This window comes from Dicentrarchus labrax, unplaced genomic scaffold (assembly GCF_905237075.1).
Source record: "Dicentrarchus labrax unplaced genomic scaffold, dlabrax2021, whole genome shotgun sequence".
Classification (NCBI taxonomy): Eukaryota; Metazoa; Chordata; class Actinopteri; family Moronidae; genus Dicentrarchus; species Dicentrarchus labrax.
Window position 1 is genome coordinate 17,114,298 of NW_026136722.1, and position 25,615 is coordinate 17,139,912.

General features: G+C 38.3%; 1 protein-coding gene across 1 annotated transcript; it reads right to left on the reverse strand.

Annotated features, from left to right (window-relative positions):
- Positions 1-1,073: 1,073 nt before the first annotated feature.
- sstr3 (somatostatin receptor 3) lies at positions 1,074-22,843 on the reverse strand. The gene is made up of 2 exons (XM_051388953.1): positions 22,560-22,843; positions 1,074-5,363 (listed from the first exon to the last, which is right to left on the reverse strand). The coding sequence occupies exon 2, from the start codon at positions 5,313-5,315 to the stop codon at positions 3,864-3,866; it is 1,452 nt and encodes a 483-aa protein (XP_051244913.1). The 5' UTR covers positions 5,316-5,363; positions 22,560-22,843; the 3' UTR covers positions 1,074-3,863.
- Positions 22,844-25,615: the final 2,772 nt, after the last annotated feature.

The window sequence follows — 25,615 nt, forward strand, 5'->3', positions numbered from 1 at the left end:
ACTGAGTCATAGCGAAGCCTCCAGCAGAGCCGTTCAACTGACTATCGCCCCTCCGTGTACAGTAAGCACAGGTGGGTTATCACTGAGGGGAGTCTGGGATCACACAGGCAGGCAGCTCGAAACAACAATATTTTTAGCCGAACACACACTTGCACAAACACTAGTAAACAGCTTACTCATACGGAGAGAAGCAAACACACACAGCCCTCCGCAGCTCTACTCAACCCTGAACAAATCTCCGCTCTCATCAAACTGCAACCCCCAGGGGCCGGGCAAATAAAGTATCAGCCAGGCAAATCCCTTTTTAATGTGCCTTTAATGATGGTTTTATGTTCCTCTGAGGATCTTTGCAGAAGAGTGTACGTGGGCGTGTGGGCTGAAGACCAGCTGAGAGGAGCAACACCACAGAAATACCAACAGGAGCATCGTATCGTTGTGTTTACAGTCAGCTAAATATAACGTGGCTGCTATCAGCGTGTGGTCGCACTCATGAATGAACGGCTGTGAGGTGAGTTTTTGATGAATGATGGGGTGTTGTTGCCTCATCTGCCGTTTTAGAATCTGTTTTTTACCTGCACATTTATTTCAGTGGTGCTCATCAGTGGTAGAAAGCACACACAGTAAAATGGGTCAAAACAAGTCGTGGAAAAAGTCTTTCTTAAGTAAAAGTAGCAATACGACAGCATAGAAATATCCTACATTCAAAATGTTACTAGTTTAAAAGTACAAAAGTGACAGCATTAAAATATATTTAAAGTACCAGAACTAAAATAACTAATTTTACACGATGGTACATTTCTGAATATTGTGTTCAATTAGTCCTTCCAGGATTTTACTGCCATTTTTTTGGGATTGATTTGGGTTTTTTTTCTAATGAAATTTAGGGATAAAGTGAAAATTGCAAAAAATACAGTAGTTGTGTTTTTGTTTTTTTTTCTTTTTGTATAATTGAGTCTTGAGCCTCGAGCCCCTAGCCTCCAGACTACATGAAGAGCAGCGACAGAGGTCTGGTCAGCTCACAGCTTTCTAACTCCGCAACTCCAGATTTTTTTTATTTTCAAACTTGTAGTGTTCAGCCCCAACCGATGCTGACTCAAGTGACATCACTTGAGACTATTTATCAGATTTCACACAGCTGAATGCTAACATATGTAGAAGTACTCCCCGACACCTGGAAACACAGTTTGATGTAAAATCAGTAGAGTCAACAAGAGGTCGTTATGAATTCAGAGCTTCTGTCCAGAGTTATCACAAACAAACATTATGCTTTCAGGAAATAGTGCATATTTCTATTTTCTACTATAGCTTAAGAGACAAAGTAAATCCTTCACCACAATTTCAGCTACAGTAAGTTCATGTTCCATATCATCATCATCATCATCATGGCATTGTGATTTAAGACAGTTCCCCTTTAAGTGTTTGAGCATTATTTGAGCTACTGCATATTCATTGTATATTAATCAGGTGTCAGATGAGTTGGGTTGATTTGACAGTGTGTTGTTAACCATATAGGGCTGCTGTAGTCTCAAGTCTGCTCTACAACGTCTATACAGTGTACACTGTATAGACGTTGTAGAGCAGTGTCTGAATTGAACAACAAATCAGCACAACCCTGCCCCTAACGATAACAACTAACCCTAATTTGTTTTCTCAGCGTCAAGCTGGATTTACAAGACCCTGGCTCCGGCAATTTTTTCTAATTCTAACCATCTCTCTTTTCAATGCCGAATGCTTACTAACCAAGCCAACAAAGGCAACGAACACTAGCAAATCAGAGGCACGGTGGGGTGGGTCTTAGCAGAATTCCAGTCGGGAAAAAAGAGTCAAGCGTTACGCGAGTGTTTAGGGGTACGTGCCTTGACTGATCAGGAGGTGGCATTATGCAATAAGTAGTAAGGGTACTCATCTAGAGAAAAATCAGAAGTGCCGGTACTCCATTTCAGTTCTTGAGTATGTCTGATTAAGGCAAAGAATGCACTGTAGCCCCTGTGATGCCATATCAGTAAGGTTTCAATCTGTATAAACACACCAAGCCAGTGTGATATGAACAATGTCAAGTTTGTTTTACATGATAACTGACATTCCTGAAATAGTATGTCACCCATGTTAAGTATTTTCTGATAACAAAATGGTGAATTATTAACTTTAATTTCTGACATAGTTGTACAGGATGTAACAAAGAATTTAACCTAACACAATAATCTGTGTTGTACCATATAGTACACTGGCACAACAATTCTACTACACAAGAGATTGTGGTGTTTTTTTTGTATATAATCAACAGAAATCATTTAAGCAGCGTTTTCATTCAATGTGTTTTTCTTTCAATACATCTTGATCTGCAAGCAGCAGGCAGCACAAGCAAGTTTATTGTCTAACCTCATCAAATGTGCAACAAGATGCTGTTATGAATTCTGAGCTTCTGTCCAAAGTGCAAAGTTATCACTAACAACATTATGCTTTCAGTAAATAGTAAATTTTTCCAGCTATAGCGTAAGAGACAAAGTAAATCCTTCACCACAGCCACAATTTCAGCTACAGCTCAATGCCAAAGGCCAGGGCCTGAATCATACACATAAAAGCTTATATTCATATAAAATGCTTGTATATATTCAGTGAAAACATTTGAAAAGAATACAACCCGGTCTCTTAGAAATTGTGTTTTTAGACTTCTTTTTTGCAACAGAAAATTAGCAAATAAGTTTTGAAGGAAATGCCTGAATTCCACTTTTTATGAACATAAGGATTAAACATTTCGCATCATGCAAGAACTACTCGTACCAGCAGATTTGTTGCAAACGATACTGATGGGAAAAAAGCACTAATTTGACTTGAAGTCACAATAAATGTTTAAATGAGGAAATAAAACTAAGACAAGTTCATTATCATCATCATCATCATGGCATGGAAATCTCATGAAAGCACATCTCTTCGTTAACAGGCAGCTTTCATCAGACTGAAACAAGCAATTTGTTAAGTTTGTCTTTGTTTTGTAGTTTTACAGGAAAAGATGTATGCTATTTTAATGTAGCCTCTGGTTGGAGTACATTAGTCATCTGTGAGTTTTTTGTGTTGTCCTCAACATTGTCAATGAATGTATTTGTAACAGTGTTTGACATGTTATATATATTATAATATACAGATAAATAAAATCAAAAGTGTTTGGTTTGGTAAATCTTAACTTTTTAACAGTTATGTTTAGGTACTGGCAGCAATTTGTCATGGTTAGGAAAAGATCATAATCTTGGTTTAATAGAAAAACGTTATAAGCAACTTGAAGCTTGAGCCATTTCATGTTTATTAACATTTAACCGAAACTACGATGTTTCACTGCCAAATTGCTTTTGTTGGATTTCAGGATTTGAACTTAATCTGAACTGCATTTCCCTTAAAACATACAGTAACTGGCAAGTAGTATATACACATAATTAATAGGAGATGGGGTTGCAGACATGGGATTCCTATCTAAACTAAAGTTATAGCCATGTCATCAATGTTCAACTAATGTGTAGATGGTTGCTTAAAGCTTAAATACACTTAAATTCAAGCAAACGACTGTCACATTATGGAATAAAAAGGTTCCAAGTACAACGATCAACAGGATACAAGTGATAAAAGTAAATAAAAGGCACAACTTTATACATTCATCCATGCATATATACACAATATAAACAATAATACATTCTGTATGTACTTAACCAACTCCTTCAAATGCTAAAGAAACTTTCAGTCCGTTGATCAAAAATAGCAATTCAAATAGTTTCTGTGGATTTTTGCTCCTTTACACACAGCTCAATGTTGTGGATTAGAGGCAGGCTGCCCTGTGTTGTAATACTGAGTTCAATTCAAGTCCTTATTTTACACTATAAGTAACTTATCTCCAATGAGGTGCTCTGTTCCAAGTTTTCCTCTGGCAGAGTTTTAATGCTCCCGTTTTTGGCTCCATTGAGAAGCAATGGGACAGTCAGTGTGGACCCGTTGACTGGATCTTTCCCTTTCGTGTCCCCAGCTTTGTCCCTCTTGTCTGGGGATGACGGCTCTGTTGCTCCTGGAGTCGCTCCTCTTTCTGAGAACAGCGGCTGTGAGCTCTGCGGCTGGAAGTTGCCATTTTGGGCGATTCTGTAGATCTCAGTCATTTCTGAGACGTCTTCCTCGTCGTCGTCTTCGTCCTTAATTGCCCGCCTCAGGCTCTCCCTGGGCATGAGCGCCGTCCTCCCCTCCTCCTGCTGCTGCTGGCGCTCCATCGGCTCGTGGTTCTCCACCTTTCTCGTGGAGCGGCAGAGGGCTTTCCGAAAACCCCTCTTGAAGTTGTCTGACAAGAAGCCGTAGACGATGGGGTTGGCGCAGCTGTTAGCATAGCCGAGCACCACGACAAAATAGTAAAGACCCTGGTACTCTGGGGGTAGGGACACCAGCAGGTTGATTATGTTGAGGGCGTAGAATGGCAGCCAGCAGAACACGAACACGGCAACAACGATCACAACCATGCGCGTCACTTTTCTCTCCGACTTCCTTCGCTTGGTTGAGGTGGCGTGGACTTTTTTTCCTGAGCTGCGGATCTTGAAGACGATGAGCAGGTAGCAGAGGCAGATGATAAGAAGAGGGCAGAAGAATCCAACTGTGGAGGTGTAAATGATGAAAGCCGCCTCCCAGATGTTGGCCGGCTGTGGCCAGGCAATGTTACAGGTACCTCCCGCTTTCTGGATATTAGCAAAGATGACCACAGGTAGAACAACGAGAAACGACAGAGCCCAGACAGTCCCGTTCACTATTTTGGCCACCTGAGGGCGCCGCCACTTTGAAGACCGAATGGGGTGGACTACAGCGAGGTAGCGATCGATGCTCATCACAGTCAGGCAGAAGATGCTGGTGAACTGGTTGAGGGAGTCGACAGTCATGACCAGACGGCACATGAAGGACCCAAACGGCCACGACTGGAGGGTATTCTGAACCGCCAGGAAAGGCAGACCGAGCATGAAGAGCTCGTCAGCGATGGCTAAGTTGAGTATATAGATGTTGGTCACTGACTCTATCTTCGAGTAGTGCAGCACAATGTGAATCACTAAAGTGTTTCCACCCAGGCCGATGATACAAACAATTATGTATATGAGTGGGATGAGGACCCCTGCCACGCTGGGACCAGAGGAGACATCCGGGGCGGCGGTGGTATTGGTGGAGTTGAGCAGCGTCTCATTCAGATCGCTGTCGTTGAACATGAGCAGAAACAGGGGGACTGCAGGTGAGGGGCTGGCAAAGCTGCTGTTTTCCCACATCTCATCCATCATCTCCAGCCCGGGGAGCGAGACGATGCCCATGGATGTGCTCTCTGTCGCCTTGTCCCTCTCAGCTCCCACCCATCTGTTCTGTTGGAGGAGAAAAATCAATTAGTTCACTAACCGAATAGTTGACATTTTCTATGTTTGTTTCATCTGTACTGACATGAAAAGAAATTAAAACATCTTTGCTTTCCAAGTGCATTAAAACGTGTTTTCTTACAGACACAATAAGCTTACTTTCAGTGCTTAAGTGCTGTTGACATGAAAAGCACATTTCTTTGAAAAATGTTGGCACATTTCAGCATTTGACTGTGTTCTAATAAAAGATTTGAGGTGTTTGTGGCACAGTTTAAGTAGTTTCTGTTGATATAATCTTTTTTTGAGGGACATTTGGTTCTTTTTTGTAGCCAGACCTTCAATGTTTTTTCAGGCCAAGAACCTCTTAGCTGATAAAGAAACAGAGCTTTCAAAAAGTATTTCAAACTATTGTCAAAAAATATTATGCAGTTTTCCGGTTTTGTCAAACAGCTCCCCCTAGAGTCGCTGCGGAGTACTTGTATTTAACGTTAACTGTTGTAAATCCCACTCACCAGAGCCGTCTCTATATACGGCTCTGCGTCTCTGCACTCATGGCCTGATCCCCTCCCCCCTGTATACCGGTACATGTTCAGTAGGATGGAAGCTCGGACATCGAACAGGCAAAGATAGACTCTGAAGATGTCTACTGACCAGGTAACGTCTGAGTGAATGCCTGCTAGTGTCTTCCATTGAGGCTGCTTCTTATGTCGCTGATGTATGTCACGTCGCGCCGTAAAGCAATTCGGGGTTCTCACGAGATTTGGCGGGACGCCACCTTTCAGACTTGCATTGCTGGTTCTGCCAACGGCGTCCCACTCCTGCTTTGCTATCAGGATGATTCGCTATACTACGAGTCTGTTTACCATCAAAATTACTTGAAGCTGTTATATTAAGGTAAAAAATCTTGCATAGTGTGCCTTTAATTGAAAATTATATAAATTATATAAAATCTACCCAAATGACTACAAACACACAAACCACAAGGGACAAATATTAAGTGCTTAAAATCTATAGAATGTTCTTAAGCAGGGTATTTATTAGCATTTTTAATTACAAAGGAAATTTCAATGGCATTATAGCTCCTGGTGCTTCCTTCTTATGTAACTGATAGCTTTACAACAGAATCTCAGTTTGCAAAACCCAAAATGTTAGCACACAAAAAGAAAACATTTCTATCAAATGCATCCCAACATTGTATATGTTTATCATATGATTTTAATCTTTGTCTGTCAAACATCAACTAATTCTCATCAACAGAGTATGCAATTATAATTTTAATTTTACAAATAGTAATGTATTTGTAGTATAGTATTTTGTGGTAAGTAAGAATTTAGCAAATCAGTTTGGTTCTTTGCACATTGAAACTCTGTTGTGAGAACTGAACCAAAGCAATAAATACTGTAATGTCCGATCCTGATGACCATCAACATGTTTACAATGAAAAACACAGGAAGCAGGTAAAGATAACAGTCAGAGGACGAGCAGCGGAGACAAAGAGAGAAATAACAGGATACAGATAAAATGATGAAAAGCAGATGGGATAAAGGTGCATATGAGGTGATGAGTCAGACAGGAAGCAATTAAAGCCGGGTGAAGATGCGTGTTTGCAGGTAGATTGATATGACCTAGCAGCTATATTTGGTCCTATTGATACAGCAGGCAAATTAAACAAGTGTTTTCCCACACATGGGTGCCGTGCTGATAATTGAAATTTCATTAGCAACCCAGCAGCACTCTGGTGAACATGAACTGGGAACACACAGGGAGAGGACAGTCAGCTGTACGAGACTTAGTGGAGGTGAGAGTGTGGTCTCACCGTCTGTAAACACCTTCTATCCCAGTGACTACTGAAGCAACAGCTGGTACACTCACCCACACATTCACACAGTCACGTTAATAATAAAATAAACTAAAGTAGAGTCTGTATTCTGGTTAATATTAGCAATTCTAGCAGTGTGGAGGGACGGAAATGTTGGTCTGTCCACCACTTTGGTCCAGATTGACAACAACTTTTAGACATATGTCATGAATTTAGCTGTACATGCAAAACTAAGCTGGTGAACATGAGACGTGTTTGAAATCACATACTAACGTACTGCATGCTCAATCAGCATGTACTGCATACTGCCTACTGAAGGAACAATAAAGTATGTTGACTGTTCACATGTATCGATCACAGCAAGCTCAGACACAGCGCTGTGGAGACTAATCATTACATTATCGGTCTGAGCTGCTGTTGGATGAAAATAGTTCATCACTAATGTAAATCAACAACTCCTCTTACACTATTCGAGAAAAATACAGACCCCAGGTCCCCTGCTGCTAGTCCCATGCAAATATGGCTTTAGTTAACATTTCTTCACTGATGTAGTCATTTCCCTAAACAATAAAACTGATATATCCATGAAACATATAGTAAGCCAACACTATTTGGATTGTGATAGCACACCATTAAGGCATATAAGCTTCTCATTTCATTTCACTCTTCACTGACTACACAGCTGGAACATAATACATATCATATCACAATAAAAGCACAAAGAGCCCCATTTCAGAAGAATATCATATTTCTGACCATCTCTTTTTTTCAAAATGTCTGATGTTGCTTTCAGAAAATCAGCAGTGAGAAAAACACAGATGTGCGCTGGGCTCACTGATAGAGTTCATCAAACAAACCAACTGAAAGGTTATTGTCACCTCAATGGCGACAGCTGCAAAGTCTATAAAAAAGGCATTCAATCTATCTGCCTTCCTGGATTTCATTTTAAAAGACACGTGAAAAATGCAACAACAACCTGAAAAAGCAGAAAAAAGAAAAATCATCCAATGTCTTTTTATGAGACCAGAGGAGTTTCTCTCATTTCAGCACATTGTCACATTAATCATTTCTCAATATCTCCGAATCCTCGTGATTACGGACATTTCACATTCAATTTGGCAATTTGGATCACCATGGAAACCGCAGAAAGAGAAAACTCGGAGATCAGTGTCGTAAATCAAACAGAACCAAATAACTGGCAACACATGGCTGCAAAACAAGAATAGATTCTTCTCTTCTCTTTTGAAAATGTTTCAAAGAGAAAAAGAAAACACTCTGCTGGTCCTTGGTGATGAATGAGCGATACAATAAAATAACAGGTTGAGCGTGAGCGTGGTGCTTCATGCAGCCACTGAAGGACTATTTCATAACCTTGGATCCATATATTTGCTTTCAATTCACTGTTGCACTTTAATTAAACATAAATTTTTGACCCATTACAACAACAAAAAAGCAAGATTCTCTTCTATGACAGCTACAATGTGCAAAACTGCAATGAAGTTTTATTTGTGATGCTCCTTTGCATTTATCACTGGTTCAAATATAATTTTCTCCCACCACTGATTAGGTGCTGTGCGTCATCCTACCTTGCAGGACTGTGCAGATTTTTACAAAATCTGTCCCTGCTGTCTCTTCAGCAGCTCTGGCAGTGTGCATGCTGATATTATTTGGTTAGATTGTAATATAATTCATGTATGAAGATAAACCTTTGTAATATGGCTAACCTCTTTTTGTTTTGCCTGCATATTCATAATGTTCTTAAAGGACCAGTGTGTAAGATTTAGTTTAATCTGGCAGTGAGATTGCAGATTGTAACCAACTGAAATCCCTTGTTTCAACTAAGGATGAAGGAGAAACTGATGCAATGCAAAGACTTTATCCAGAGCCATGTTTGGTTCGTCCATTCTGGGATACTGTAGAAACTGAGGCTGTACCCGACTCAGATATCTGTCAGTCGAATCGGATTTAGCTGTTCGATACAAAGGTTTGACTTTGCATTCTTCTTTTTATTTACAGTTTTTCAGTTAATCTGATCCCTGATCAGTTTGCCCACTGAATGATCTGTATGGGTGAAAGAGCAGCATGAATGACTCGTTCATAGTTCATAGAACGTGACTCATCCGTGTGTTTTTGTCAGTATAGGATAGTTGTTAGGTAGCTAGCTGTTGCTGCTAACTGACGCTGTTTTAACTTAACTGCTAAAGTGCAGAGGTAATTTACCAAGCTCCTTCTGGATTGTGAAAAGACAGATTCCTATCAGATTCTTGATGTGGCTAACAGAGCTGTAAACAAAGGTTTTTTAAATGACATAATTAATTCGGCTACAAGACACTTGAAATGACAAAGAAATGTGGCCATAGAAACTTTTTTACATTTTTCATGGAAATAAATTGACTTTTTTGTTTGGATTCCTCATCCATTAATTAATAATTCCACATTTACACTCGACAGAACTCCCAAATCGCCCAGTATGTGTGTTTGCATCCACCCATTTTTTTCATTGTTTGCCATGTTGACATTATTATCATTTAACAGACTAAACAATCAATTAACCGGAAAAAAAAAACAATCAATAGATTAATTGATAATGAAAATAATCGACAGTTGAATTACTAACTTATAAGATCAGATGAGTAGCCCCATCTGAAAATAAATCTCCTTCAAACCGTAATTTTAGTGCAGCTCTAAGATCAAAGTCTGATGCCTCAGAGAAATCAATTAATCCAACTCCCTGTCTGCATCTTTCATCTCAAACACCCTGAAGTTTAATATCTATGTAGTATTTGCCATATTTCATTCTGCCTCATTAATCTTCACATTGAACAGCCTGGGACCTTTCAGGCCTCTCAAACCTCCCTGAAAGGAGAAATCCATTCAGTTTGTAAATTGAGGTTCTGAACTGCTGCGAGTGTCACGCGGGAGAGAGACATCCTTTGATCCAAATGTCTCCTCCTCGTCGCCCTTTCTTAAATGACATGAGGGGATGGGGCGTGTTTCTGCACAGAACAATCAGTGCAGACCGTGTGACCGTCACAGCAACGCAGCCATATAGCTATCAATATCTGTCTGCAGTGCTTTAACTGAAAGGCAGAAAACTTTGTGTCAACAACATCTGAAAATGAGGACACCCAGGATAAAATTACGTCTGATCTATATTTGACTCCTCTGATGTCCGCTGCTTTTGATTGGTTAACAGCATGAGCTGTATCAAGGACTCATCTCTTGTGTTCATGCTGTTACCAGTGACACATTTTCCCACTTTATCTACTGATTCACTCTGGACATTTTTTAAATGCCTTGCTTGAGCGATTGTAACAAAGGCTAAAATTTCAAATGGTTTACACAAAATTTAAAATATCTGTAAACCCACACTGTCTCCTAGAATTTATGTTTATACAACCCTCAACTAATTTGCAACAGCAAATACCACTTGAAGGAAATGTAAAACTAGCTGGATTACATTTTCTAGAAGCTTGTTAATGGATGTATCTGGAAAGTCACAACGCATCAGTAAAATGTTCACTGACAACATATTTAGTTTGTATCTGATCTTCAGAATCAGAATCAGCTTGATTGGCCAAATGTTTAAACATATGTTGACTCCAGACTCCAAGAACAACATCAGGAAGATAGAAATAAAGGTACAAAAATATAGGTAAAAAATAAACAAAATAATGTACTATAACATAATATATATGCAGGTAAGTGAAAAATATAGATATATAAAGTATATATATACTTTATGTATGAAGTAACTGAACAACAACATACAATATCTACATACAAGTCAAGCTTCTGTAAATTATGAATAAGAATAAAAAAGTGCTGGAATAAATATTGAGTGATTAATATAATAGGTTATGTCTATCTACAGTATATACAGCAAGCTTAAATTTAACAATGATGATATGTATGTAAAAACACTGCCTGTAGTAGTTGTGTATACTTAATTGTTTATTTATAAACACTGAAATTACTATAAAGTTATAATCATTAAGATTTTAATTAAATAAATTTTCTATTTTTGGTTTACATTGACACTAAAGCAATTCAGTGTATTCAGTGATTAGCTCTCTGTACAGTGGTTGCATGGTCAGTGGCGGGGTCCGCCTTTCCCGTGCTGGATCCAAATTGCTCTCAAACACACAGGAAACAACGCAGCATTTAAATCAGCATCACTGTTTTTAGCATTTTTAACAACTGATCAGTTTTTGATGTATTAAGGTCATTAATGTGAGTTTGTTTGGCTGCACTGTGAACAGGTCTTCTGTTATATTAGACAAAGTATAGATGCTTAACAAGTGTTTCCTGTAGTTAAAATCCACTTTGTCAGTAATTCAACAAAGACTGATAGCTTAAAGATTACAGCTTTAAATCATAAAGGACGGCATCATTTTGACAATCTTGGACTAATCAAACAAACTATAAGCAGCAGCAGATTTTGTGCCGTCATGTGGTCAAACAAGCCTGCCGCTATCGGAGTGGCTGAAGGTGAAAGCTGCCTTATCTGAAACATGAATGTGTGCCGCTTATTTTTGGGTTTCTTGGAAGTGACTCAGACACATATTACAACTGCTGCAAACGGGAAACACATTTTTTCACAGAGAGTTCTGATCTTAGTGGAATAATTGTGCAAACACTATAATGATTTACTGTTTAAACAAAACCACGTACAACTTAAGGTAAGGTGCTATTTTGGTGCTACTTTTTTATTACACAAGGGTTTTCTTTTACACATATTCGTGTTGTAGAGTCACATATGAGACAATCTTTCATACCTTAATTACACAATAGTTTTGTCACTGGCTTCCAAAAGGACTCAAATTAACATTTTATGATTTTTAATCTCTATAAACAAAAATAAGTTTGAGTCAACTATTTGGTAAAAGTTGGTTAAAAGAAACTGTTGTAGTCGGACTCTTTTAAATTTAAATTTAATTCAGTTCAATTCAACTTAACTATATTTTAGACACATGGACAACAATAAAGAGATATAATATAATTGCAGTTCATAAATCCAAAGTGTGTATGGTCGGTTAAGACCATTATTATAGCTTATAGCACAATCTCACTTAATTTTACTGATGGTTATCAGGCTGGAAATTCTTTGATACTGATGAATCAACAGGAGTCAAATAATCAGTCTATTCTAACTTATTTCCATTTATTTTTTATCTTTATTCAAACTAATGTGTTTATATTTATATATTTATTTTTTATTCTGTGCTATGTACTTTTTGTAATTTTGTATGAATGTGTTTTAGAAAAGAGAGTCTGCACTCTAAATCTTGAATCCTTGAACTGCAGAAGAAAAAGCACAAGAAACTGTTGCAGTCCTTTGTCTGAAGAAATCTAATCACACCCATAAATCACTGAGAAACATATCCAAGCTTCATAAACAGACTCTACAATGTGAACTAGAATGAAAACAGAAGACTAGAATATAATGTTTTTTTTAAAGGTGTCACACTTCATGCAGTCACTTGCTAATTTGGCATGACATTTTTACGCCACATATACATTTAAATAGTTTATAACACACTATAATGTGGTTGAAGCAGCTATTATTGTTTTTTAATGTGGGTGTCAACCACCAAAAGTGGATGCTGGTGTATAAACAATTCATGTTCAATTATTTAATCAGAAGTTCCTCTTCCTTAAAGTCCTTCAAAGCATATTTAAAAAACTTTTTCATGTCATATTATATACATGTTAAAGGTAAAAATAAATAATCAATAAACATAATGGGGCTTTTCTTCCCGCATTCATTTTCATTATTATTTTGTGATTTGTTTAAGTTTAACTTATAATCAAACAAAATGAATGACAATGCAAAAGAATGCATGTTGTAAGTTCTCATAGGTTAATTGTTGTGTTCCCACTAAGGTTTATTAATAGTGCCAGTGTTGATGTAGATGCCCTTCTGTCAGCACACTGTCAACACAACAAGGGACTAAATAGATTCACATACTATAACATCAATCAACACCCAAAGGCAGTTGATGATAAGCTGAATGTGAATACAGGTGAGGAATGTTTGTATCCCACTGCAGCTCCCTGCAGGAGCGGAAATGCCAACATCTTAGCTGTCAAGCGCTGCTGCACTGCTGAGCTGAGCATCCATCACAAAGGTCAGAGTCTCTGACAGCCGGAGCTCTTGAAAGGTTCAAAGTATTTCAGGGAGGAGCCGCGTCATTCTGACAGCCATTGACCTCATATCAACAGATGCATTCAGGTACACAGAGTTTACAGCAAGGGGCACAGGTTTGACTTCAGTGCAAATCTGAGATATTTGTAGTTTACTAAGATGTACTACAAGAAGTTTTTAACTGGAAATAATCAAATTTTAATGCAAAACCATCAGCGAGAAGATACCCGGTCGGATTCCCCTTGAAATGAATGAAACAGGCAGTAGAGACACTACCGCTCTTGTCTACAGGGGGCGCCAGAATCAACACATTTAGCGGTGTAGTTGCAGATAGCAACTCCCTCGCCTAACTTTCCCTTTCCAAGCAGCAAGGAGAAACTACAGTGGCCACAAAACATGCAAAAAATTACTATATTCAGGTGATTATAAATGTTACACACTGGACCGTATCTTTCAATGCCACTTTAGACTTCTATTAAATATCAGATAGAAATATTGTCCTTTTAGCTTCACTATAGAGACTTCTTACTTTATAAAAGATTTTTGCACATGAAGAGTTTATAAAATATGTGTTATAAATTAAACTACCAAACAATACTGAAATGATCAATCAGTCATTGAGAATGAATTGGCAACTGTTTGGATAATCAAAGTCATTTTTCATGTTTACAACATTTAATGGTTCCAGCTTCTCAAATGTGAAGTTTTGCTGCAGTTTTCTCCTCCTGTTTGAGGTTTGACTAGTGCTCTTTATATTACATCCTCTCATTGTATCCCTCCCTTTCTGCAAAGGCTTAATGGCACCCAAATGGAAAATTAGTGCTCACTATTTATCTCAATTCATCAACTCCTATATTCACTTAACAGTTGTGGGTGGAAACACACAATCATTTACATTTCCCTTTGCTGCTTTGCTAAAAATTTGGTTAAAATCTGAGCTACATTTGGATGGAAACTTGATGCAGCGCTGTTTTCAGGCAGCTTTTTTAAGCAAAAAAGCTGTTAAAACATGTGTACACTACCTGCTCAGCATCAAACAATAAATAAACACAGACAGAGAACACTAGCTGGTTAGGAGCTTAAGAGCCAGATACTTCCCTCAGGAGTTGGTAGAGACCAAAAACAGAGAGTTATAATTGTACTTGAATTTACACACACGACTCCAAATGGGTGATAATGTTGCTCTGTAACTGCTAGATGTGTAAATAAGCAACTGTTTGCTGATGTTAAGTAAGTATTGTGTGCATAGCTTGTTTCCACTGTTTTCCCAAAATATTCTGCTGTTGTAAGTTGTAGTTGTTTGGAGCGCTCAGTTAAAACTAAAAGCGATAAAGACGAGCAACACTTACGGTGGCTGCACAGCGAGAAGACTTATCTGAAACTATAAAAGGGGTGGTGGACATAAATAGGGTTATGTTTTCTGTGGCACAGAGAAGCCAGAGTCGACGCTGAGGTCAAAGTTTAAACCATCGGCCACAATTACTCTCCTGCTTTACAAAGCCAGTCACACTGGACTGATTGAGTGCTGACCGGACTCGGATGATTGAGAACACGGGTCAGGGTCACGGTTAAGGACATTGGCAGAATTGTTTGAATAGCATGTTTGTTTATGTTTCTTTTGTATTTTCTCCCCTTGAAGGCCGAGGGTGAATAGCGGTTTGCCAAGTGGTTAACTAAACACTCATGAGTGGAGGAGAATGGAAAATTGTTACTATGATTTACAGAAAAAACAAGATTATATGTATATATGTTTCCATTGGACTAATGTTGGGCCGCCGCCATGGTCTTTAATATCGTATATACGTAGACCTCAGAGATAATTTTAGTCAACAGGTTAATAAACAATAAACTGTTTTAATGAAAGGTGGACTTCACACTGCATTAACATTTATTTCTCATTTTAATTTAAATTTAAGCAGTCTTTTTGTCCATGCAAATGTGTACTCTGAGGTGTCCTTATGAAGAGAATAAAACACTCTGAAGTCCACTTTCATCTTTTTTACTTTTTCCTAAGATCAGGACAGCTTGTTGTGCATTATCACAGACATACCAATTACATGCAGGTTTGGAGTGGAAGTAAAGTCATATGCTTCATTATCCCTTACAAAATATTAAGCTGTAGGCACATAAAGCTGAAAACATATTAAATCAGCAAGTATTTTACTTTACTTACTGTGAGATATGTGTTTATTATTTTCAGTTTTACACTAAACAAACAGAAATCTTCCAACTGGTACGTATGTTTTATCATGACACTAGAAGAAGTAACATGGGGACGAGTGAGGTTGTTTACTTCTGCCTACAACCAGAATTTATCATAATAAAATATTATTATTGAGTATTTAATGTCAAACCACTAACTTTTTTTCACTGGCGGTGCAAATGGAGTCATTTCAGTAAACATCTGCAGCGCGCTACATTAACGCTGCGCTAATGAAATATAAATCAAACATATAGTAACACTATGTGTGAAGTGTACAGTGATGTAAATGAAGCCATATAGAGGTCATTTCCCTCCTCATTACCTCCGCAGCTGTACCATACAGCAGTCAATCTCACATGACAGTAAAAGCATCATCAGCACCACTTCAAGAAGAAAGTTGTGTCAGATTTATGTTTGACCATCTCCATTAGACTTTTTTTCAAAATGTCAGGTAAAACACAGATGTTCCCTGAGTGGTATTGATGTATTATATCTAAGCCTCTGGCAGAGAGCAATAAAACATTTGCTATAGTTGGAAACACTATAAGTACTCTTCTCTGTCTCTGTATCCGTCTGCATTGAACTGATTAGTTCTGATCAGTTCGTCCTTGCTGACAGTCTCTGTTCAAGGCTGCACCGCCGACGCGTTTCACACCATGTGTCGTCTTTCACACATCAAAATGAACATAAGCTCAGCGGTATCACACTTTGTTTGTTTCAAAGTTTCGCAAATGGTGGATTCATAAACAGCGCATGACCCTCAACAACAACGCTGCCATCTTGGCTAAAGAACAATTCTGTCACCTCGCATCATGACCGGAGAGGGACAACAGGACCTTCTTTCATCTGGACTGTGGTGGGTGGGCAGTCAGAGGACAATGTTCAGAGAGACTTTAATGAGAAAATATACTTGAAACTATAAAAGAGAGGAATATTGAAAAGGGTGACATGGACAAATGCCAATAGAGAGAGATATTGTTTGTACTTTGAAAAAGCTGCAAAGCTTTTGTTGTCATGGTTTTAGGGATGTATAATGTTTTGTAATGCTCTAAAATATGATTTAAATTAGTTTTTATACGCTGACTTTCTCTGTGGTCTGTGGACTGTGTGACATGTGTCTCTATGTAGGGATATGGGTCATATTTTCCAAAGGATGTGACGTTAATGAGCGCTACTGAGCGCCTTATCTCTTCACACGAGATCATTTATAAATGGATCCGCTAACGACACCACAACACTGAATCAGAGTCCGACACAAACATCAAAGTCAAAGCTGACATTCCTGCAAAGCTTGTAAAATATATTGTAATATTGTGGTTTTATCTTGGAAGAATTGCTAGCTGCCTAATGTAACTACATACTGTCAGCTAGCTTCATCCACACTGATCAGGCTGGCTTGGCGTTTGAAGGTGACGTTGTCGGCGCCAGATAGACATTATGGTGTTGGCTGATGGGGTGATTTATAATTGGCGAGCTATTTTCCATAGTAACATGGAGCCAATGGTCCAAATAATACGTAGGAACAAAGCAGATAGTAACATTATTCTACATATGATGATCATTTATATTTATCATTAATTGATTATGAGAATAGTTGCAGATTCATTTTCAGTCAATTGATTAATCTACTAATTGTTTCAGCTCTACAGTAGATTCCTTATCAAACCACCTACAGTTGTTGCCATCACAACATGCATTTTTATGTGTGTCTGCATGTGTGACCACTCATTTTATATCTGCGTGGGAAGTGCTTATCTAAACTTGTTAGAGAAAAAAAGAAGTTGTACACACACTTTGAGTGTTTGTGCAGTTTGTGTGTGGGCACACTGCTGAGGATAAGTGCCCCAGAATCTGTTCCGGCCATTATTCAAAATTAATCTAAAGTCCTTGAATAAGTCAGAGAGTTGTGGCTCAGCATATTGATCAATGAATATTTTAAAGACGTTTTTTTTCCTTCTTTCCTTTCCTCCAAACTCAGAAAACAACGTGATATCTTCTCTCTTTTTGCAATATTTTTGCACGATTTAGCCCCACAGAATAAGGAAGCTAATTAAGGTATAGTTTAGTTTATTTTATTACACGTGGATGATGTAATTTTACTGGCTGACAGAATATGTTAAATCAAAACACAAATCATGCATTTCATAAAGAAAGGTTAGTTTACTATCTTTTGAGCCCACTGACACTCAACAGTTGAGCCAAGATAGCCTAACGTTGCTGTATGACACTAGTTCAGACTTTCAGTCCTTTTAGGTTTTTGTGTTTTTTGTGATTGTTGTGGTCTGAAAAACTGCAATGCATGTGATAATGTTTTGCACATTTTTTGTTTAAATAAAATTGCCTGAAAAATGCAAAAATAGTTACGATTTATTTTTTACGATTAACTTTTTCCAGTGAGAATAAAACTGCTAGTAGTTTGGTGACGTATGGCGTTTTGCACAAACCACTATGATTGGTGAAACTCACAGGAAACTACAATGATTGGACAAAATTGCAACGTCATGCAGAATTTATGGACATTGGTTGAATTTGTTAATTGTTGCGATCGCAACCTCGCCCTTTCTGACTCTTGGAAAGTAGAAAAAACAGTCAAATTCTCAAAAACTACTGTATCTCTGAACTCTTTAACCAAATCAAATTTAGGCTATTCATCTCCTTTTGATAACTAATCCATTCAACCATTTAAGCCTCCACTGGAAACTGTCTGAGACCTGATAAGACAGTATTACAGCAGTCAAGCCTAAAGATCAACTTATCGACAAGTCCTGCTGACACTTAAGTGCTTTAATTCTTGATAAATTCTCAAGATGATCGTATGTTGATTTAGTTATTATCTTAATGTTGATGTTAAAATGAAAATTCATTCATTCATTCTGAGGCTTTAGAGGAGTGAAGAAGACTTCTCCTTTGGGCTCGTGAGTCAGAGCGACTTAATGAACCCAGTGAATTCACACACAGTCTGGCATCAGATTTAGTTTTAAGCTTTGCTGACCTTTGTCTTGTACGGGTTCCTCTGTGTGAGCTAGATGCCAATCTCAAGGGCTGAATGAAGGAAAGCTTTAGCGGGATAGAAATATGCTGCGTACCTATTAATGTTTTCTTGTTCCAGCTTCATTTTCAAGAGGAGGCGGATAACAAAAGCCTCTTTATCCACCTATGCATAATGTGACGCCAATTTAACACGTCAATCTTGTGTCTGAATGAGCGTCTGAGTTACTTTTAGTTGCAACAGCAATCTGACAAGGTCGCACCTGTATCACTTTAAACTCAGTGTGTGAATTGAATGTCGTCAGATTAACATAAAAGCTGCAGCAGCACAAGGTGAATTATGAAAAGAGAGATTAAACATACACGCTGATCACCTGATTAAGAGTGATCTGTGATACTCAAAATAAAATAAAATGAGTTAAGTGAACTGTGAAAGACTGTAAATGAGATGGTTTAGATTCTTCTCAGGTCCCCTCTCAGTGTGAGACAATAGATTCAATCAGCTGTAGTATATTTTTATTCATGCATGAATCAATAAATATCCAGCAGTACTGCAAAATACAATTTTTTTTTCTTGAGGAGCGTTAGATGAGAGGATTGATACCACTCTCATGTTAATATCAGGCTACAGCCGGCAGCCAGTTAGCTTAGCTTAGCACAAAGACTGGAAATAGGGGGAAACAGCTAGCCTGGCTCTAACTAAATGCTGAGGACCGAAGGACGCACTGTGTCAAATATGGTGCAATCTGGCCGGATGAAGGTGCTACAACAACAAACTTTATGTTTAGGCATCTAACTTTTGAAACTAAATTTTACATCCAGATCGATTTTCAGCAATTTTAAAACTTTAACAGGTCTTTTTTTGCTATTTCTCTGCGGTACAGAACATCTCTGGACCAGGCTGGACAAAAGTTACTTTATAAAAAATGTCCTGAACACTTTGTGCTATTGCAACCACATTTGATGTACATGTGTAGATATTATGTCTACGTGAACATGACAAATGTGGTGACATTTGGCCAATAGGTGGCGCTGCAGCTGCATCATCTATAACTATAAAGGAAGACATTCACGTATGTGTATGAATGTCCTTTACATATCTCGAGAACTGTTCGTCTGATGGACTTCACACTTGGCGGGTGTAGTGAGTGCAGTGTCGAACCACGGTTCTTGACAACCCTGCAGGCAGCACTTCTGAGGGCCAAACAATCAGCCTGCTCCGAACAAGCCCGCTGAGTGTCCCTCGCACTCACGATGGTTGTTAATTAAGGCTTCAACAGCAAAATAAGTTGTGAGATCCATCAGTGAAGCAGCCTGTGCGAGGACAGAAACCTCTTCTTCCTTCACATGATTTAACTTTGCGACTCGTCGCTGATTTCCAGCAGTGATTCTGCTTCCTCTCACTCACCAGGTGCCAAACGAGCACACTCTGAATGTCCTGTTATGACTGAATAAAAACAGCTTTAAAGGTCCAGTGGTGGTTTTACTGGCAGAAGCGTTTTATATCTACAGGGTCGCCTTCCATGGAGTCCACCATATTTAATCTTTTTATCTGTTTCGCAGTCACTTTAGTTTCTTCTTTGCGCTTGGAAGGGCAGGGTGACGCGTGAAAATGGCGATCTGCAATAACACCGCTAGATGCCACTAATCCTACACACTGGAGCTCTAACTGACTAAAGAAGAAACAACACCTCCACCTGTTTAAATGTAGCTAAATACAGTAAAGTTATTCCTAAACGCTGCTTTTTTTTCTTCGACAATGCACCAGATTATGAAATTTAACTGCCTCTCTGCCTTGTTCACCTCTTAAAAGGCAATTTGGTTTGAAATTATGCTGTGGGTTGGACTGATTAACTTCCCACCTGTGGCAACTACGTGTGTGTGTGTGTGTGTGTGTGTGTGTGTGTGTGTGTGTGTGTGTGTGTGTGTGTCACTTTATGGATGCACAGCTGATGGCATAATTTTACTATTAGTGTCTGAATTCATTATAATCTCAACTTCCAGGATCACACATTGAATAATATCTGAACAATTAATTTCTTTTTTTGTTTGTTTTATTATTATTATAATATTATTAAATGCAGCATAAAGATGGAGCATTTTACAACGTAAGTGGCTTCACATGGAGGGGACCGTTATGTTGTTTTGCTCCTCTGAACTGAACTGAACAGAACAAATCATGTCAGCTGGTAATCACGCTCAGGCTGTCATAAACACAGCAGGGGGACTTTTTTTCTGGGAAAAAAACATGTTTTCTCTCACATGATATGATTGTCAGAACAAGATGCAGCGTATCAAAGCTCTTGTGTGTAAATGAATGATTAAACAAAAACATTAATAATTGAGATGAAGTGTATAATAATACTGATTATCCACTTCTGGTGGGGGAGTTGCTATTTTGGTCTGTTATCCAAAATGTGGCTGAAACATTTTTGATTTTTCAGTTACGTCTGTCCAACACAAACCTTCCTGCAGCTACAAGTATGTTTTTCACTACTTGTTATCAGCGTTTGTCATCTGAAACCCTCAGAGATAAAAATATCCACTGCTGCTATATAATAAAGAATTACACAGATTAAATCAATTTAGTATCAAGGCAGCAGAAGAAAAAGACCAGAGATGTAGAGGATACAGATTAAAATATATTGAGCCTTATCTACTCATTAAAAATTATTGACATGTCTTAATTATAATCATTTAATTACTTCTCATTGTTTAGCTTTTAGAAACATATATCAACATTTAATGAATTGATCCACTATGATGCTGTTGCAAGCAGATATGAAGACATTTATATAGTAATAAACAAGTGTAAAAACTAAAATATATCTTCAAAGGACAGGAGAAATGATTATTGTAATTATTGACCAATACAGTACATGATTAAACACTTAAAATATCTGCGTACAACTACTTTATAGTGTGATATAAAACAAACACACTCTGTCTCTCACTGACGCACAAACAGAAAGGGAGATTAAGTTACTGTGCCAATATCTTAATTATGTTTAACAATCAGGTGAGTCTGTCTCTCTGAATGCAGCACATATTAATGAACTTATTAAAAAAATATATTAATAGATATGTGGCTCTATTAAGAGAAACCCCCCTTGAAAAACGTCCTTAAACTAAATGGTAAAAACATCAAATTGGGATTATTTTGGCAGATATTGCGATATGATTCCTGATTAGTGTTCATCATTTATGCATCACAACTTTAATTTTCACCCAAAAAAAACTATTAAAATGATGATGATGTGACATTTGTTGGGCTCTGTACCAAACAGACATGTTTTCTTAAATGAGTTGTACAAGATTTGTAGACCAGGGTCCCTCTTCAGAACTACAAACACTTCATTATAACACTGTTTTGTCACATATTGTACCTTTAACAAAACATTGCAGCTTCTGCAATTTGCATATTGCTAATTCGATTAATTGTGCAGCCCTACACTACATCAGCTTTTAAGAACATTAATCGACTCAGTTCTGGACTGCTTACTTTATATATAAAAAATAAACTTTCTATCAAAGCTACCTTAGTTTTTAAACCCCCTTATTTCTCTCAGTTCAGATGGTTTATTAGGAGGCTGATGGGCTTTACCTTGCAAGTAAAGAGACACATAAGGACCACAAAAAGCATGTTTTGTGTCTCTTTAAGGCTGGAGGTCTTGCTCCTGAGAGGTGGCTATTATTTGACATCATATTTTTTAAAGTTGTTTATTTGACATGTAGGTTACCTACCAACAATGTACAGCTTGTTCTTTTTTCAAGAATCAGGGCTTTAAAATAGGCTCCTTAAACATTTTTACTCATTTAAAAATGTGAAAAACGTTTTAAAAACCCGCCTCTGGGGGTAATTACATGTTTAGTTCAAGTCTACATGTTTCCACTCTTGGTCTTGATGGTAAACCGATCCCAAGTGAGACGAGAGACGGTCACATCAGTCCTCCACAGCCACTTACTGCTGGTTCATTTTCTGCAAAGCTCCAGCGGATTTAATAAAACCTGGTGTAAAATAAAACTGCATGTACTCTTTCAACTTACCTTTAAAGCTTTAGACTTTTAAAAACCAATCTTTCCCCCGATCCCGGTCCCGTCCGGTGATTTTAGGATTTAATTGATGAAACAACGCGAGAGGAGATAAAGAGCAGCTGCACTTCGCTTATTCCCTGTCAGGACGGGTTTTATTTTCATCCTCAGCGTGTCAAACAGTCCCTCACGGTTCTCCGGTGTGTTTGTGGCTGAGTTTTTCCTCCGTCTGTTCTCGGACAGACTGATGCACTGAAAGTCACCAGCGCGCAGGTCGCACCGTCTCTTGCCTGTAACTAGGTAACAGCTCTGCGGCTGCACGGAGTCAAGTAGGAGGTGTTAAAATCCTATGGTGTGTGTGTGTGTGTGTGGAGCTCATTCCCAATGTGTGCACAGTCTCTGTGTGTGTGTGTATGTGTGTGTGTGTGTGTGTGTGTGTGTGTGTGTGTGTGTTCTCCCGGTACAAGCCTGAAGAACCATTAAAGTTAGTGTAAAAGAAATATTATATATAGAATAATTGCTATTAACATTACACAAAGGTGTGATCTATGTGGTTCTGAATTGAGGAGTTTTTAGGGCTGCCACAGACATTATATATTTCTAGTTGACCAGTAGTTAGATGAAGCCAATAGTCGACTAGTCATCACACATTAATGATATTAATTAAACTATTTAGCCTGTATATACACTCCTGAACAAAATCTTAAGACCACTTGACCTTTTTGTCCCATAATCCTCAGGATCTTTTAAGAAATTTAAAATGACTTACTGCATCCAACCTCGGCAGCAATGGCGCGTTGCAAGAAGCCTTGCTTGTGCAGCTCAACAATCCTGCCACATTCAAAGACTGAAAGCCTTTTTGCCTTTGCCATCAGGTGGCCATGACAGTGTGAATGCCTGATAGAAAATGACATGAAAGCCAGATTTTTGCACAGATTTGGACTTTTTAAGGCTATGGTCTTAAACTTTTGATCAGCTGATGAACAGCCTGTTTGAGTTTAAATGCAATTTTCAATAAATTGCCTCCTCTATTGTTTTGTCTCTTGCTCCTGTTTCTTCTTTTGGCATTTTGAATTCTACTTACAATCTGGTTATGTTCCACCAACACGAAATGCGAATACTTGTAATTTTTCTCCCGGTCTTAAGATTTTGTTCAGGAGTGTATATATATTTTAACAGCCGCCTGTTGAATGATAACTAAAAAGCAGTAATGATTCAGAATGTGCCAAAAGTAGAAGACTGAACATTTAGTTCAAGTCTTGTGGTTCAAAACACGGAATAAATAACTTCCAACTTCACAAAAACCAATACTGCCGGACTTATCTATACAATGGATGATGGATAACGTTGATAGTTACTTACAAATTACAAATGAACCAACTCCTCTTCCTCGTTTCTTTCCTCTCCTGTCACTACCTGAACCCGCCATATCTTCATCCCCAGAGTCAGAGTCCTGGTTGGAGCCTCTGGAAGTCAGCCGCTGCTCCTACCCTAATAACTCCCCCTGTCCTTCGAGCTCCCAGTCCAGGTACAGACAGCTAAAACGACCACTAACGAACTAATGGCAGCAGCTAGTACAGTTAGCATATTGACTCCCTGTGTTACAAGAGAAAAAGGTCCGTGTTGCAACAATCCTCTGATACTTTCGTCCTGTTTTTTTGTTTTTTTTGGCGGGTTTAAAATGATGGTTCCTTTGCTAGCTAGCTACAGTTTGTCTTCAACGTCCCACAAATGAATCTTCCCTGGGTGCCTTTTTTAACTGTTTCAAGTTTCCCTTAGGAAGATGCGATGACGAAGATGTGGATTGATTCAAGATCCATGCTGATGAAGAGATGAGAATCACCACCAACATTTTCATTCATCAACTAGAGAGAAACCCAGTCAACTGGGATTCATCGATCAGTCATTGTTGCTGGTGAATAAGACCGAACTGACCATCTCCTTCCCCGGACTTCATCCTCCCGTCCCGTCAACACCGTGCCCGCCAAGTGTAAGAGTAGTTCAATTTACCTGTGGTGCACGCCGCCTGCGTCTGCGTGGCATGTACGTTTTATTTCAGCATCCATGTTAACAGATTAGAGCAGTCACACTGCAGCAACACTTCGCTAGAGAGTCGAGGTTTCAGTACAGTTTCAACTTCCTTTTCAAAGTAAAAGCACTGAGGTAATATTTTATTTAACGCAACTTCAATTGTGAAAAAATATCCAGAAGTGAACCGGTTGAAGGGCAGTATCTTTCCACTGCTCTCTCTCTCTCTCTCTCTCTCTCTCTCTCTTTCTCTCCACACATGCTGCTTTCTGGTTACCATTCTTCATGTTTAAACTACATATATATGGCATTGTAAGTTAATTGACGTGAAAATTTAGATTTTTCATGGACATTATACAAAGAAAAGTGTATGTGACAGCTGCATGTCAGCTGTAGACACCACACGCTGCTCTGGCGGCCTATGTGAATGTGTCAGACTGTTTTATAAAGCTAGACTTTATTATTTAAAGTCATATTCCTTCTTTATAATCCTGTTTATGGTTTGTAGTGTTTGATTTCTTTCTTCCCTAATTGCCATTACATTCAATAATTGCCTTTCTATATCTCTACATAGTAGTTGTCATTGTTAGTGGCAGTCTTTCCGCCATTCCCATACTGGATTCAAATTGCTTTCACACGCATGAGGGGATTCACAGGAAATGAGTTACTGTTTTTAATTTCACTCAGTTTATCAGGTGCACCTGGCTATAACTAATGCAGTCTAATACAACAATCCTGTAATAAATCCTAATGAAAGTTAATATTCAGTTTTAAGGAGGTGTTAATTCAACTCTCTGATCATTTTGATGGATGTAGTTTGTAGTAGTGGAGCAAGTATTCAGATCAGACAAATAGTTCCTACATTAAACTGCTCACAACAAAATCTGTGGATTATCTTGAGTGACCATGTAGTGCTTTCTGGAACGAGACATAGCTGGTTCTATTATACTGGAGATAAAGCAAATATCTCTACAGCCAATATCTCCAGAACACAGCAACTCACAAAAAGTACTTACAGTAAGTATAAAGAAGTGCTTCTGTTA